We start from the raw sequence: 17,474 nt of genomic DNA, 5'->3' as shown, positions 1-17,474 counted from the left end.
TTTGTCCTGTGCCCTCACAAAAACCTAACAATTATGGTCATCAAAAATTGTCAGTAATAGGAAGTGTGACTCTATTTTGAGAAGATGGCAAAAGGGGGAAAAAAACAAGCTGGATTTTTAAAATAAAATACTTTTAATATATGCAAAGTATCAATTTATTGTAACAGTATCAAACAGAATTTGATACTGAACCAAATGAGGTCATGACTAGTCACAAAGGGTCAATAAGACTCATATGGATAAAAAGAGGCACAGATTTGAGGCAGCAGGATCCACAGCTTATGATCCAGGCAACTGAAAAAATGTAATCACCAAAGAGATTAAGTAAATTTATGGATATTCAAGAGAGCAGATCTAGAGAAGTACACAAAAGTGCTGGAGAAACTCAGCAGTTCATACAGCGCCCATAGAAAGTAAAAGGCAGTCAATGTTCAGCCCTGAGCCCTTCTACAGGAATGGTGAATAAAAAGGCGAGTGGAGGGGGGGAAGAGGTGGAGGAAGGGAGAGGGACACAGGCTAACAGGTAGGAGGATAGAAGAGAAAATAGCTGAGGTCATAGAGAGAGAGAGAGAGAGGGGGGGAAAGAGAGAGAGAGAGGGGGGGGAAAGAGAGAGAGAGAGGGGGGGAAAGAGAGAGAGAGAGGGGGGGAAAGAGAGAGAGAGAGGGGGGGAAAGAGAGAGAGAGAGGGGGGGAAAGAGAGAGAGAGAGGGGGGGAAAGAGAGAGAGAGAGGGGGGGAAAGAGAGAGAGAGAGGGGGGGAAAGAGGGGGGGAAAGAGGGGGGGAAGAGGGGGGGAAGAGGGGGGGAAGAGGGGGGGAAGAGGGGGGGGAAGAGGGGGGGGAAGAGGGAGGGAAGAGGGGGGGAAGAGGGGGGGAAGAGGGGGGGAAGAGGGGGGGGAAGAGGGGGGGAAGAGGGGGGGGAAGAGGGGGGGGAAGAGGGGGGGGAAGAGGGGGGGGAAGAGGGGGGGGAAGAGGGGGGGGAAGAGGGGGGGAAGAGGGGGGGGAAGAGGGGGGGAAGAGGGGGGGAAGAGGGGGGGAAGAGGGGGGGAAAGAGGGGGGGAAAGAGGGGGGGGAAGAGGGGGGGGAAGAGGGGGGGAAGAGGGGGGGGAAGAGGGGGGGGAAGAGGGGGGGGAAGAGGGGGGGAAGAGGGGGGGAAGAGGGGGGGAAGAGGGGGGGGAAGAGGGGGGGGAAGAGGGGGGGGAAGAGGGGGGGGAAGAGGGGGGGGAAGAGGGGGGGGGAAGAGGGGGGGGGAAGAGGGGGGGAAGAGGGGGGGAAGAGGGGGGGGAAGAGGGGGGGGAAGAGGGGGGGGGAAGAGGGGGGGGGAAGAGGGGGGGGGAAGAGGGGGGGGGAAGAGGGGGGGGGAAGAGGGGGGGGAAGAGGGGGGGGAAGAGGGGGGGGGAAGAGAGGGGGGGGGGAAGAGGGGGGGGAGGGGGAAGAGAGGGCCAAGAAAGAGTTGGAGGAAAGAAAGCATTTGAAAATACAATAAATCACAAAAAACATACTGTTCGAAACACTCAGCAAGACAGTCTGAAAGTATAGAATGAGCAGCAGAAAAACGGTTTAAGAATTTCAGACCTAGAAATATTAACTCTCTTTCTGCAGATGCCTCCTGATCTAGTGAGTATTTTCAGCATATTCTGTTTTTATTTTAGATTTCCAGCATATGCAGTTTTTGATTTTCAATAAATCACCTCCAGTCCTAACCAATGGTGCTTATTCTTTTCAGCAATTTCACCAAAAAAGTTTATTCCGTAGTAATGTTAAACAAAAAATTGACACAATACTTTTACTTGGGCTAACTTATTTCTTAAGAGATACAGTATGTATTTTGCTGTTCTATGAAGAGAATTCACCTTGAACAACCATTTGTAAAGCTTTTTTTAAAATCTGCAAGCAGTCATGTAGTATTAATGGCAAGAAAATACATACCATACAAAGGTCTTTATATTGAAGTTTTTGAAACTTAGTGTCAGAATTCCCCGCACACAACTCCACATACCCAAGGACAACTTGGAACACTGTGTTATGAATAGCTTGAGTGAAGTGCATGTGCAATTGATCCATTGCAGTCTGCAAAAAGAGTTTTAAAAAGTTGATTTAAAAAGCACACTATTATAGTAACCAATGACAATCCAATAATGAGTTAACTTTTGAGGAAGATCTGAAATGAGAAAATCTTATCCTTAAAATCCCCTCAAAAGCAAGCTCATGATGGTGGATTGTCCACAATTCTAAATAAGGTGTGTAATCAACATATCTTAAATACATCAACAGACAAACAAAAAAGGGTGTAGCCATTTACCTCTTGAACCTATTCCTCAAGATCATGGCAAATTACGCTGCTTTTTTCCCCTCATAGTTCTTGATCTTCTTTTCCATTAGTGTCACATCTAATTCCTTTGAGAATATATTTCTCCCTCCTTGGAATTCCACAAGTTCACTACTCTGCATCTTCTAGGTCCACACCTAGTCACCATTGGGAACATCTTCCCTGCTTTTAGTCTGCCCAGAATTTTGGAATTTCCTCTCAGAAATTCTAGCCCAATAATCCAAATCCAGAATCAAACACTGCCTCCTGAGCAAGGACAACCTAAAGAGACCAAAACTCACACTCATGATTTACACCTAATTTGCCAAAATTAGGTCTAATCTGCAATTGGAAATGTCACTAGTGATTTTTTTTTTTTTTTTTTTTAAAAACCTCTCGTTATACTCCAGAGAACAAAACCTTTTTCTACACAGGATGTTAGATTGGTTCTTCTGAAAACCTACCACATGACTGCATTCCAAAGTTAAAAATTCAAGCATCATTAAAGGATGATTTGTGGCAAAACACCAGGATCTAAAGGTTGAAGAAATTTTCATAACTAAGGAGGTGCAGGTTTAGAAAGGAGTGAAAAATAATTTGATTATCCAAAGAGTCTGGAATGAAAAAAAAACTGGAGACAGAAAGCCTTCTCACCTCTAAGGAGATATTTGTTGACCAGTTGATAAGCCATGAATTAATTATAAGACTACAGGCCAAAATAAGCAAAACAGTAACCATCTCAAAATGTTCTTTTACAGCTACCATTACCAAGATGAGCTGAATGGACACTTTTAATTGCAATATATTTGAATGATTCCAAGCAAATAGTCAGGTCTAGAATGAAGCTAATACATTTATTCAACAGTATATTTGAATGATTCCAAGCAAATAGTCAAGTCTAGAATTGTTAATACATTTATTCAACTGTTTTTTAATGGCTTGGCTTCGCGGACGAAGATTTATGGAGGGGGTAAAAAGTCCACGTCAGCTGCAGGCTCGTTTGTGGCTGACAAGTCCGATGCGGGACAGGCAGACACGATTGCAGCGGTTGCAAGGGAAAATTGGTTGGTTGGGGTTGGGTGTTGGGTTTTTCCTCCTTTGCCTTTTGTCAGTGAGGTGGGCTCTGCGGTCTTCTTCAAAGGAGGTTGCTGCCCGCCAAACTGTGAGGCGCCAAGATGCACGGTTTGAGGCGTTATCAGCCCACTGGCGGTGGTCAATGTGGCAGGCACCAAGAGATTTCTTTAGGCAGTCCTTGTACCTTTTCTTTGGTGCACCTCTGTCACGGTGGCCAGTGGAGAGCTCGCCATATAACACGATCTTGGGAAGGCGATGGTCCTCCATTCTGGACACGTGACCCACCCAGCGCAGCTGGATCTTCAGCAGCGTGGACTCGATGCTGTCGACCTCTGCCATCTCGAGTACTTCGACGTTAGGGATGAAAGCGCTCCAATGGATGTTGAGGATGGAGCGGAGACAACGCTGGTGGAAGCGTTCTAGGAGCCGTAGGTGGTGCCGGTAGAGGACCCATGATTCGGAGCCGAACAGGAGTGTGGGTATGACAACGGCTCTGTATACGCTTATCTTTGTGAGGTTTTTCAGTTGGTTGTTTTTCCAGACTCTTTTGTGTAGTCTTCCAAAGGCGCTATTTGCCTTGGCGAGTCTGTTGTCTATCTCATTGTCGATCCTTGCATCTGATGAAATGGTGCAGCCGAGATAGGTAAACTGGTTGACCGTTTTGAGTTTTGTGTGCCCGATGGAGATGTGGGGGGGCTGGTAGTCATGGTGGGGAGCTGGCTGGCTGTACTAGTCACATAAATACCGTGGCTACACGAGCAGGTGTCTGTGGAATTCCTCCACTTGCCTGCATGAGTGCTTACTCCCCCATTTCGGATAAAATAACACCTGGAAATTTTCTGGCAACTCCAAACATATTCCTCTATTCCTAATGCCCTGTGTCTGCAATGTACATCATTCACAAAATGTACTGCAGTTACTGACATAAGCTACTCTGACAGCACATCCCAAAGGAACAAACTTTACAGCCATAAAGAACAAGGGTAATTGGCAAGGGCAACAGCACCACCTGCAGATCCATGTCTCAGACTTTCAAGAGGACACAATCACTATTTCTTCATTGTTTCTTGCTCAAGACCTTGAAAAAAATTATCTCCAGCAGTAGTGTTCTCACAACATTTGAGAAGCATCTGGATGAGCACTTCAATCAGTTAAGCACAATAGCCTATGGCCAAAGAGCTGGTACATGAATTATTAAAGATAGATACTAGAAGTCAACATACATGGAGGGCTAAAAAACCTGTATGATGATTTGACTAACTGCAGTATTTCGAGAAGACACCACTACCTACTGAAGGGCAATAAGGGATGGAGTTAAATGCTGGCTTTCGCAACAATGAAAGAAATTAATAATTTTTTTAAAATTTGGTTTAAGAGGGAACCTTGATGCATATTATTGCTGTTTTTTTGTGTAGTATCTGGCTGCAGCAAGCAATTTTAGTGCACATGTATATTACAATAAATTCAATACCCTGATGATCATCAAACTTCATCTTCAAGAAATCAGGTGCTGATTTTCAAACTGCATTAGCACACCAGGTTCCTGGTTCTTACATTCCCTTCCAACTCACTCAGGCCCTACTTTCCATGCTCCCTTCAAATTATTTGTGCTCCACTTCCTGCGCTTGCTTTAAACTCCATAGGTTCAATGGAGTATCATAAAGCATCTAAAGATGATGAATTAAAAGCATGTTGGAGCACTAACTGAAATCAGATTCAATAATCAGAAAATCTGCCAGTCCCTATTAATGGAACTTTATTGGCGATCTAATTTATTTAGCCATTTATGATAGGATAACCCGCATTATCCCACTGAACTTTTTTTTAGATATTAAGGGAATCAATGGATATAGAGTTGATGCAAGAAAAGGACAGAAGCAACAGATCAGCTGTGATCTTAATGAATGACGCACACAGCTTCTACCTCTTATATTTTGATCAACAAGGTACTTCAATTTGTTAAATAATTACACAGTTATTTCCCAGACTCCCAGAGTTTTACACATTTTTTTAAAGCATAAATTGTCAATGCTAAAATTGAAATATAGAGGAATCTGGAGACCTTTTTCCTGAAACGTACATCATTGGAGCGCTTTCATCCCTAACGTCGAAGTACTCGAGATGGCAGAGGTCGACAGCATCGAGGCCACGCTGCTGAAGATCCAGCTGCGCTGGGTGGGTCACGTCTCCAGAATGGAGGACCATCGCCTTCCCAAGATCGTGTTCTATGGCGAGCTCTCCACTGGCCACCGTGACAGAGGTGCACCAAAGAAAAGGTAAAAGGACTGCCTAAAGAAATCTCTTGGTGCCTGCCCCATTGACCACCGCCAGTGGGCTGATCTCACCTCCAACCGTGCATCTTGGCGCCTCACAGTTCGGCGGGCAGCAACCTCCTTGGAAGAAGACCGCAGAGCCCACCTCACTGACAAAAGGCAAAGGAGGAAAAGCCCAACACCCAACCCCAACCCACCAATTTTCCCCTGCAACCGTGCCTGCCTGTCCCGCATCGGACTTGTCAGCCACCAACGAGCCTGCAGCTGACGTGGACATTTACCCCCTCCATAAATCTTCGTCCGCGAAGCCAAGCCAAAGAAAAGGAGACATCTAATATATTTAGTAAAATAGTTGCTCTTGTCACCTCAATACTCGAGTCCGCTGCACTTCATCATTTCGTTCAACCTTAGCATCCATCATAACTTATGCATGCATTAATTTCAACATTTTAACAAGGAAAATTTAGTCTTCTAGTATTATGCATTACTTGAGACAAGATTGCAAATTTTAAGAAGTCTTACAAATTTTTAGACATTGAATTGCATGGTGCACTCTGAAGAAATTTTTTTAAAATCAACATTTTGTGAAATGTTAAATTGTATTTACCTGTGTTTTTCCCAGTAATCTGTATGCAAGTTGAACCTTGGTATAATGACCAACTTCAAAGTGCTTGCATGTTTTTGACAGCGCTACATCTAATTGCTCCTAAAATAAAATAATTGAGTCATTTTCATCTTAGTTCCAAAATACTTGGTGGAAATTACATTTTAGTTTTCAACTGCCTTAAACAAGTAGTTTTCTAAATACTTTTTTTCTAAGTCTGCATAACTCCTCCAACTGAGACAAAGAAAACTGTTCGGAATAAATGGCACTGAAGGAGAAATCTTCACAACAATTAGTTCTTTATCAGTAAGGATTTCATCTGATATCCAAAACTTGTCACAATAATAGCATGAAGCAATTAAGAACATAATTTAATGGCACAAAGCAAAACACAATCTGCTGTAAGAACTGAACTAGTCAAGCAACATCAATGAGAAAAAATGAATAGTTAACATTTCAGTTTGGAACCCTTCATCCATTTTATTATAAAATTTTCAAGACCTTTCTAATTTGTATATAGGCAACTATGCCAACTTAAAGGTAATAACGAATCCATTTGAACAAGTAATCCATTTGAACAAGTAATCCATTTGAACAAGTAATCCATTTGAACAAGTAATCCATTTGAACAAGTAATCCATTTGAACAAGTAATCCAACACAAAACAAATGTAATCAGGGGATAAAATGAATGGCCGAAACAAAAACGATAACTTCTGGGAAGATTGCAGCCCATTCCAAAGGAATATTAAGTAGGAAGTCTCAGACATTCATTTTGAAGAAATTTAATCATGGACTAGAAGGGCCTAATGGCCTGTTTCCGTGCTGTAATTGTTATGTTATGACTTTTATGTATATTTTACCAAGAACCAAACAAATGCTTGACATTCTGAGTGTGACAAAAACAGGGAGCTCCATTCTGTTCTCAAAAAAAAAGGAAATGAAAGCTCTTGAACTGTTCTCTGACAATGACATAATAATGCCAGAATTCAAGAAAGGGAATGCCTTGACCAGCTTTGTAAATTAGCAAAATCAAAGTTACCACAACTTGGAAGTCACATTGACTTAAAACATATAAACATTTAGCTTGTCAAGAAACATTAGAGGCATCTAAATTACACTTCCATTTCCACTTTATGGACATTATTATGCTCCCCAATAAAAACATTTTACTTAATATCATTACCTCAATTTGTTCCAACGTATCCTGCAATTTTGAATTTAGCTCACTTAAAGAAAATAAACAAGAGTTAGTTTTTCCAAGTACTAATTTGTAGATACAAATGCCTCCAGTCACACTAAAAAAACTCTTCTTCAACTCATAAAACAGATATAGAACAAGATTTGTGCAAAACATTCAATTTGATTAGAAAATTCATTCATGCAGTAGAAAATCTTCATAGATCTGAGGGTGCAATGAAAGGGCTATGTTGTTTGAATGGTTTCTTAAGTGAATTACCCTCTTCAAGATGCTAACTTGTGCATCAAGGCACAAGATAACTTGTTTTAACAAAAAAACAGCGACAACAGAAATGAAAGGTTAATTTGTTTAAGGTAAGTATACACAAATGTATCTGAAAGATTTAACTTATTCTAAGTTTAAAGAGTTCAGTAATTTGTAGGAAGAAAAATTCTTGCACATATTTTTTTCCAGAATTTTCATGAGAGAGAATTACCTCAGTATGTTTAATGTATCATATATGTTGAACGTTGAATGGGTGGGGAGTTGGGGGTGAAGGAGGGAGAGAAGGGAGGGAGGAAAAGGGGAGAAAATGACACTGTGTATATTCAAGAGGGAAATGTTTGTGTGTATTTTGGTTAGTATGGTTCATAGTGTGAAAAATTTTTAAAAATTAAAAATATGGGTTAAGGGCAGAGACTTTGAATACTTCAGATGAAATATTATAATCACTCGCAGTAAAAATAAATCCTGAAGGTTAAAAAAAGCATTTTCAATAATTCTGATTTAATTTCTACTGTCACACATTTCATAACTATCAGCAAAATACTTAAATCTCAGCTCCTTTATGATAAAATTACTTCCTAACACGCACATGAACAGACAATACAGTTAGGCCCTTTTACACAGAAAATCCGCTTAATTGGAGTGTTCATCACATTCACACAGGTAGGTGAAGCAGTTAAAAGTCAGGTACTGGGTAATTACTGTGTTTTTCAGACTGTAAAAGGACCCAGAAATTTCTCGTAGCTTGTAAAATATCCTGAGTTATGAAGAATGAATAAAACTTTCAACATAGTGGCCGAGACTTTGATGAGAAAGATATTTTGTTCACATTCACTGCTGAACTCTATCATTATTACATATTTAACTTCCCAGTATTTGAAAAAGTAATTTTGCTGGCCAACATTTCTTTGGGACAAAGATTGAAACTGCATGATACCAGGGCTTTGCAAAAGTAACTGAAAAGCATGGCTCTGCCAGTACATTCACAAACTTCTTTTTGAAAAACTAACATTGATAAATCTTAATGGCTTTGACAGATGGCAATGTTTTGGAATGTCAACTCTTTTCAAAAACATCTTCAATTAAATTAACAAACAAAAGTCATTAAAAAAAAATGAAAATTGAAAAATATCACCTAGAAGAACCTAAAAATATTTCAAAGTAAATAATTAAAAATTACGAATGCAAACAAATATTTAAATTTATCCCATTCCTACTTCTCCAAAATCACCAATTAAGTGGATGGGCTCGTGCTTCCTACCCTGGAACTAACCTGGCACAGGATTGTCAGCAAACTCTTATGAAAAATGCACCTGGATAATTACCAGCAGAATTTGGGATTTAGCAATGGATGCACAAATGCGAGCAAAACTCAGCAAAATCCAGCCATTAACTCTACAATTACCCTGGTTACTTCAGAATCACAAGCAAAAACAATTAAAATATCAGTGTTCAACTCATAATTCAGTGATTACTACATTTCCATGTGTGTTTTGGCCTTTGCAAAGAATCAAACCTTCCAATAAATTTCAACCATCTCAATTCCATACCCCAGTTCCACACCAACATTTCTGTCCATGGCCTCATGCCAAGCTGAAGCCACCCACAAATTTGACAAACGACACCGAATTCTCCATCTGGTCACTCTCCCACCAGGTGGAATTAACATCGACTTCTCCAATTTCTGTTAAGCTCCTCCCTGTTTCTTCCTGCTCCCTGCCCACTTCCCTCTCTATTCAGCGAGTTATCCCCTCACCCTTTCACTTATCAGGTTTTTTGTTTGCCCTCCCACCCACATATGACCCATTGCCTGTTGGCCTGTGGTCCTCCCCCCCACCCCACCCCACCCCCACTGGCCCCATCTTTTCACTCATACCTTGTCAAGGGGCTTAGGCCTGAAACATTGGTTTGCCTCCTAAGGACGCTGCAGGATCTGCTGCCTTTCTCCAGCACTTTTGTGGATTAAACTATAATCACAGCATCTGCAGACCTTCTTGTTTAGTGTTTAACTAATGTAACCTTTTTGTCCCTTCCAGGTTTTTCATTTCAACAACAACAACAATCCAAGACCAGTAAAATGTGAAAAATAACCAGATAAATAATACATTTTAATATTGGTCTGGTTACTGATATTATGCTACCTTTAATAATGCTGCAAGCTTGACATCTCATTGATTTCTCATCCTATCCAAAATTCCTTTGAACTACTATTTCATTTCACCCACTAATTGCAAATACTGTAAATTGTAATTAAGAAAATGTGTTTGGTATTTCTAAATAATGCAAAAGTGTTATTTATTCACTTATTAACTTATTTATTCACTTATTAATTTGGACTTGTATTTAGTTTTTACACATCATACAAAATGGAACAGAGGTGTTTCAAATGGTAGAAAAGACAAAATTTTGATCATCCCTGGAACAACACCGCGTTTTGACTTTTGTGTTTGCAATTCAATTGGAATTACAAGATTAACAATTCAGACCAGTATCAGTATCATATTTTTGATGCTATGGATACATTAAGAGACAAAATTATGCAACAATTCACAAATTATGTTGGAGAACACAAATGGATTTCAACCAAGAACTTGTTCACTACATAGTGCTGCCTTTTGGAATTGAACTCAACAGTCAACTCTATCCTAACCTTGCTCAAGCAAAATTGCTTTCAGTAGCAGTAAGGGATCCTTACCAGCACTATTGAAAGAAACCATCAGGAACTTTTAGGATTAGTTGATTTATATTTTCTGGCTGTTGGTACAAATTTCAAGGTTTTCTGACTTCAAGCTTTCTATGCTAGAGGCTATTCCCCTTGGAATAAAGAATGGCAGGGAGGATAAGCTGAGACCATGTAATGTCAAGCAAGATGCTTGCTGGAAGACAGAAGAGGAGAAAGAACAAATTGTCCCAAGCAGTAAACCACATCAGTTTATGTTCAAGTTTTTCCATACAAACCTCTGCTAAAAACAAATACCAAGAAATTTAATTTCTTTCATGTTTCACATGCTAAATGGGTACTGTGTTTAATCCTAACAGCCAACCTACATAGCCACAAAAATATAAAACTTGGTGAAATTACTTTTTTAAAAAGTTATTTGGACAATTTGCCTCTTTTTCCCTTTCTTAAAATACAGCATAGTTAAGATAGTGGTTAGCACAAAGCTATTATAGTGCCTGCAACCCGAGTTTGAATCTGACACTGTCTATAGGAGTTTGTATGATCTTCCCGTAATTGCGAGGGTTTCTTCCGGGTGCTCTGGTTTCCTCCCACCCTTCAAAAATATGCAGCATTTGTTGTATTTGGAGGGGGCATGGGCTCAAGGGCTGGAAGTGCTGCCATTCAGACCAAAAGAAGCTAAGCATTTAACTTTGAAATACATTCTACATGGTAGTTGGAATAGCACAAGTTACAACGAAATGAGTAGGGGGTGATAAGTGGACGTGCACATCTATCTGGCCATAGGCTCCTGCTCCCAGCCTATAATCCTGCCCATGGCCCATTCCATATCCAAACTCGCCCAAAGCCATTGCCAAACACAAGATTATAATGCAGGCAAAGATTGACAGCCCTAATCTCTAGGGTTGAAAGCTGCTGGAAGCTGACAGACCTAGAGATAATCCAGTGCTGAAACATCATTCACACAAGCCCAAGAGGGCAGAACATTAAAGTCTCAGCTTGTCTGTATAATATTGGCAACTTGGTATGCAATTTACTCATTGTTTAAACAACTGGACTGGGTGAAAAGTGCAGGTTGCGTACTTTTGATTTTCAGTTGTTTTTGGCATCATACATTTTGACACAGAGGAAATGACACCCATGCCAATTTGCATCATATCTTGAAGTGTCCAATTTCCCAAAAGGAGACATTTTGGAAATGAGCACAATTAATTTAAAAAATGCAAAACTACTTTATGCACATCTTTGACAAAAGTCCTCTCTAAACTCACGATGAACAAAGCTTTACACCTTACATTCAATCCAATTTTTATCCATACAAGTTGCATGTCTACTATTCCCCAAGGACATTACTCCTGAAATCTGCCACATATTGTAGTGGCAACCTATGAACAAGGGAAGGAATACAATGTCATCTATAAATTTGTCTGGAGCCAGTGACATTTATAACATCACAGTTTACCACCTCCTACTAGATAAAGACAGCCAGCTTCATTCTGTTATGTCATCAGAAACAAGATGCCAGTGCAAATGTGCAACTCGCTGGGAAAAGAAGAATTATGTTGATAGATGCCACTAACTGTAAGTGGATTACATTCAGATGGCCAATATCAATTCTTCCAGTGTAACAGAACTATGCAAAACTGCATTCTTTCGATAACCAACTGATAATATAGCCATATCAAGCAAATAATATAGAATAATGTCAACTATCCTGGATGCAATCATGCAGTTTGTTATGTTAGTTCCACAGAAGCCTCCACTTCAAAACAAAAGAAGAGTCAATGAGGGACCAAGAGCATTGGTGACAATGTTATTGACTTTGTTCTGCTTTGTCTTTATCTATTGCTTTTAAGATGTCCTGCTATGTATTCCTAAATTTAGCATAGCTGACACTGCTTGAAAACAGTCTGAAATTATGAATTCTAATGGTTACAAGCTAGTTGTCAACTTTAATTCCCCTTCCAAATCCACACTCTCCATCCAGCACTTATTTTACACTAAACCTGCAAAAAAAAACCTTTTGCTTTTTTCTTCCCACATTCCAATCAACATTCCCCACCATATTCCAACAGACCACCAGCAATTTACAATGGCCAATTTACCAGTTTTCTGGTGTTTTCAATTTTCGACTGGTAATAATTGCCTGCAAGTGGAATTTTAGATTTATGAGATTGATATTCAGGAGCTGAGAGCAAAAATAAACTTGCTGCAACCACTTTCAGTGAATTGAATTTACAGGAAATGTATGAAAGGAGGGGGCGTGGCAAGATGGCGTAGAGGGAAGACTTGCAGTTCCACCTTTCCCCAGTTAGACATTTAAATACCCGATTTTAAAACCTGTAAAAGTGGTTAACAATAGTATTTACAGACGTTGGAATAGTGGAGGATTGCAATGGCTACAAATGTGAAGAAATCAAAGACTCAGTTACTAAAGAAATTACCTTATAAAAGTGTTGAAGAATTGAGGCCTACCTACCAAGTTGAAGCCACAGAGTCATCGACTGAAGTTCCCAAGCCTGAAAGGACCCCTGCTCAGCTGAGTATTACGCCGGCGCCGATCGCACGTCCGGAAAATGGTGCCGGTTCTGTGATGAGCTCGGCCGGCCCCGACTCGTGAGCCAGGGTGGATCAGCCAAGAGGGGACAGACTCGCGAGCCCGCAGTCATGCCTGGTGATCTGGGGGAGCGCAGTGTAGCGTCGGAAGACGCAACTGCGCGGTCGATGACTCTTCCGGGCGTGCGCGGTGCGCTGCAAGTCCGAGAATTATTAGAAAAGGTGTGGGCTGAGGGGGAGCCCGAATGACGACGGGCTGATGAGGTCGGCACACTGTTGACGGGTATCCAGACCCGCAGCCGCACGGGAAGAGGAACCACTGTATCAGATGAGGAAGAAGGTACAGCATTACTGGAATCAACACAGGAAGAATATATGGGGACTGGGACCAGAGAAGGTAGGCCTCAAGGGGAAGTGATGGAACCTGGACTGGATTCTGTGTTTACAATATTGGAAGGGATTGCTCATCAAATGGAAAACATGTCAATGCAGATATCTTTTCAGATAAATCAAGGATTTATGGAAGTGAAAACTAAAATAAATAACATGTGTGAAGAGATTACTTCTATGAAGAAAGATATGATTGTAGTTAAAAGTGATGTTAGTAGATGTATAAAAACAATGGATACTGTACAGGATAATTTTTTTTAAATTGAAGAAGCTTTTTTTGAATGCAAGAATCAAGTGGATCGTAATAGAGCAAAAATGGAAAAAGTGGAGGATTATTTCGTAGATTGAGGGATTCAGAAGAAGGAATTACTGAAGAAGATTGATTCTTTAGAGAATCAAGGTCGAAAAAATAATGTAAAAATTGTAGGTCTCCCGGAAGATATGGTAATGGGCAATGGATTTTTTCCAGATGGTCTGGAGCTAGACTGGGCACATAGAGCGGTGAGGAAAAAACTGTTTCCAGGTCAACCACCATGAGCAGTTTTGATTCGTTGTTTGAAATATCAGGATAGAGAAATGATACTACGAGTTGCAGAGCAGAAGGCACGGCAAAATCACACTCCAATGATGGTTCAAAATAACAGTGTTTTTCCATGCTGAACTGAGTCAAGAAATTATTAGAAGGCGCCGAGAATTTAATTCAGCTAAAGAAGTATTGCAGCAAAATGGTTATAAGTTTGCTTTTCATTACCCGGCTGTATTGAAAGTTTTTTATGGGAATTTTCAATCTCATTTTTTTTTGAAAATGACCATGATGCATTAATTTTTGCTAATTCGTTGCCAGATCTGTGAGGAAGTGGACAGTTGCCATTATCGTTGCCTAAAAGGAGGGTGAATTGTAATGGGAATGGGAAGAATGGGAAACATTGAAAGAAAGTTGAATTGACGCAAAATCTTCTTGACATTGAAGACCCAGAACAATCATTGAGACTGGAATCATTGGGTTGAATATATTTGATTATGTACTTTGTGAAAGTCTGGCTGGGGGGGTGGGGGGGGGGGGTGAATGACCTTATACTCATCTGCCACTAGAGGGTTTTACCACAGCCAGATTTTTAGGGAGCTACTACTTTTTAGTTGTTTATTTGGGGTAGTATATTTTTTCTATTTTTTTGACTTTGTGGAATTTTTATATTGGGGGAGGGTTTAGAATAGTAAGGGAATTAGAAAGGGAAGCAATTTTATAGTAGTGTGGTTTATTACTAATGAAATGTCTAATTTGAGTTTTACAACTTTTAATGTTCAGGGATTCAATAATCCCATTAAGCGTAAACAAGTATTGGCTTACAGAAAGAAAATGAAAGTTGATATTGTTTGCTGAATCATGGACCTTGTTAAATATTTACACACCTAACGTAGATGATAAACGGTTCATGTCGGAGGCTTTTTTATTGTTAAATCAGGCTAATGAAAATATTTTGATTAGGGGAGATTTTAACTGTGTTTTAGATCTTTTATTGGATAGATCTCCGAAAAATATAAGGAAATCAAAGACGGCAATACAAATAGGAGCTTTGATGAAAGATTTTAATTTAATTGATGTTTGGAGGAGAGTAAATCCTACAGAGAAAGATTTTTCTTTTCATTCATCTAGACATGATTCATTTTCTAGAATAGATTTTTTTTTGGTATCGGCACATTTACAAGGTAGAATACAGGCTGAATATGAAAGCCGGGTTATAATCGGATCATTCTATGTGTTCTTCTCCTGTGCAAGTCCTAAAGTGGTGCAATTGTCTTATAGATGGAGGTTTAATACAATGCTACTGAAGAAACTAGAGTTTATTACTTTTGTTAAGGAACAGATTGCTTTATTCTTGACTAAGAATACTAATTCAGTAAGTTATATTACGAAAGTTAAAAAAACAATATGTGGCGGAAAATTTAACGTTGGAGAAGCAAATTATTGAGTTAGAAAAGGAATTTCAGAAAGATGTTACAGAAGACAAAAAAAGATGCTTTAACGAAGTTGAAATTACATTATAATACATTACAAACTTACTAGTATGAGCATTTAATTCACCAATCTACGAAACGTTATTATGAACTGGATGAGAGAGTTCATAAGGTAATAGCATTGCAATTAAAAACGGAACAGACATCGCAAATTATTAATGCTGTTAAAAAGAATTCAATAGTTACCAAAAAACCTCAGGAAATTAATGATCAATTTTATTCATTTTACCAAAAATTATATACTTCTGAGGGAAAGCAGGACATTGGTCCTATTGAATCTTATTTATCCAAATTAAAATGACCTGTTTTAGAGGAGGAGGAGGTTAAGGAATTGGAAGCTCCATTTACAGATTTTGAGATTAAAGAAGCTATACAGGAGATGCAGAATGGAAAGTCGCCAGTTGAATTTTCAGTTGAATTTTATAAAGTATTTTATGAAGATCTATCCTCTGTATTTAGAAAAGTATTGCAACAAATAACCGAGGACCAATTGTTACCGGAATCTTGTTCGACTGCTATAATTACTGTGATTCCAAAGAAAGATAGGGACCCATTGAAAGTATCTTCATATAGACCTATTTCTTTATTAAATGTAGATTATAAAATTATAGCGAAAGTGTTAGCGAATAGACTTGCTAAATATTTACCTTAGTTGATACATATAGATCAAACAGGCTTTATTAAGAATAGAAACTCGTCTGATAACATCCTTAGATTGATAACATTGGTCAATGCATCTAGACAGCAACCCAACCATTGGATGCAGAAAAAGCTTTTGATAGGGTTGAGTGGAGTTTTTTTTATTTATGTTGTTAGAGAAGTTTAATTTTGGCCCTTATTTTATTGGTTGGGTTAAGGCTCTATATACAAATCCAATTGCTAGGGTGGTGACTAATGGTCAAAACTTCTTTACCATTTAAATTGACATGATCGACTCGGCAAGGTTGTCCATTATCACCAGCCTTGTTTGCATTGGCTATCGAACCGTTAGCTCAGACAATATGACAGAATGATAAGATTAAAGGGATGAGAATTGCGGATGATGAATATAAGATTAATTTATTTGCAGACAATGTGTTGGTGTATTTGATAGAACCGGAACAGTCTTTGAAATATTTGCAAGATTGTTTGTTGAAATTTGGAGAGTTATCTGGATATAAAGTAAATTGGGATAAAAGTGAAATATTGCCAGTTGGGGAAGATTATTCAGAATATAAAAAGATTATAAAATTAAAATGATCAGAGAGAATTAAATATTTGGGAGTAATAGTCAATGCAGATTTTCAATCTTTATATAAATTAAATTATGTTCCTTTATTAAAAAGGATTAAAATGGATTTGATTAAACGAAAAGATCTTCCGTTAACATTAATTGGTCGAGTAAATTGCCTTAAAATGAATATTTTTCGTCAAATTCAATATTTGTTTCAGTCGATACCATGTTTACTTTCAAAGGGTTTTTTTCAGGATCTGAGTAAAGCAGTGCGGGAGTTTATGGAAGGGAAAATTAGCACAAGTAGCTTTGCACAAACTTACATGGAAATATGCATTAGGTGGAGTTCAGTTACCTCATTTTCAAAATTATTATGAAGGAGCTCGGTTGAAATTTGTTAGTAGATTGATGGATATGGACCAACCCCCGAGTTGGGCAAAGATGGAAATGGCTTGTTTTTCTGAAGTTGAGGTACACCAGTTTATATTTAAGTGGAATATGAACTTATTGCGGGAATGTAATATGCCGGTATTCAAACATTTGCTAAAGATATGGATTAAAAGAAATATGGTTTTAGGATCGAAGGGTAAATTATCAATTCAAACCCAGTTATATCATAATCAGCTTATTCCTTTTTCAATGTTCTCTTAAAAAAGAGATGGAATTCTAAGAGTATAACGATAGTTCCGGACTGTTTTGAAGAAGGACAGTTTCTTTCTTTTAACCAATTGAGGGAGAAATTGGATATATCTGTAAATTTTTTATTTGTGTATTATCAACTCAGAGTTCTGATAAAAGAAAATTATGGTGAAGGGATGAATTTACCTATGTTGATGAAATTTGAATCTTTGATTTCCTCTATACCAAAGAAAAGTTATATTTTGGATATCTATCAATTG

At 39.0% G+C, this 17,474-nt stretch overlaps 1 protein-coding gene across 8 annotated transcripts in view; it reads right to left on the bottom strand.

The window, feature by feature from the left end:
• The window catches only part of vps50 (VPS50 EARP/GARPII complex subunit), a 171,667-nt gene that overhangs the window by 112,688 nt on the left and 41,505 nt on the right, over positions 1-17,474 (bottom strand). For all 8 annotated transcript variants that reach the window (XR_011349904.1, XR_011349905.1, XM_069913647.1 and 5 more), the window contains exons 10-12: positions 7,442-7,484; positions 6,260-6,358; positions 1,927-2,067 (exon numbers count right to left, since the gene is read on the bottom strand). Coding sequence is in view for 6 of the 8 variants with exons in the window: in XM_069913647.1 (XP_069769748.1) it covers positions 1,927-2,067; positions 6,260-6,358; positions 7,442-7,484 (283 nt within the window). In the remaining 2 variants the exon portion in view is untranslated. The remainder of the gene's footprint in view (positions 1-1,926; positions 2,068-6,259; positions 6,359-7,441; positions 7,485-17,474) is intronic.

The sequence above is a fragment of the Narcine bancroftii genome, chromosome 1, assembly GCF_036971445.1.
Source record: "Narcine bancroftii isolate sNarBan1 chromosome 1, sNarBan1.hap1, whole genome shotgun sequence".
Taxonomy (NCBI): domain Eukaryota; kingdom Metazoa; phylum Chordata; class Chondrichthyes; order Torpediniformes; family Narcinidae; genus Narcine; species Narcine bancroftii.
This window is presented reverse-complemented; position numbering and strand designations above follow the sequence as displayed.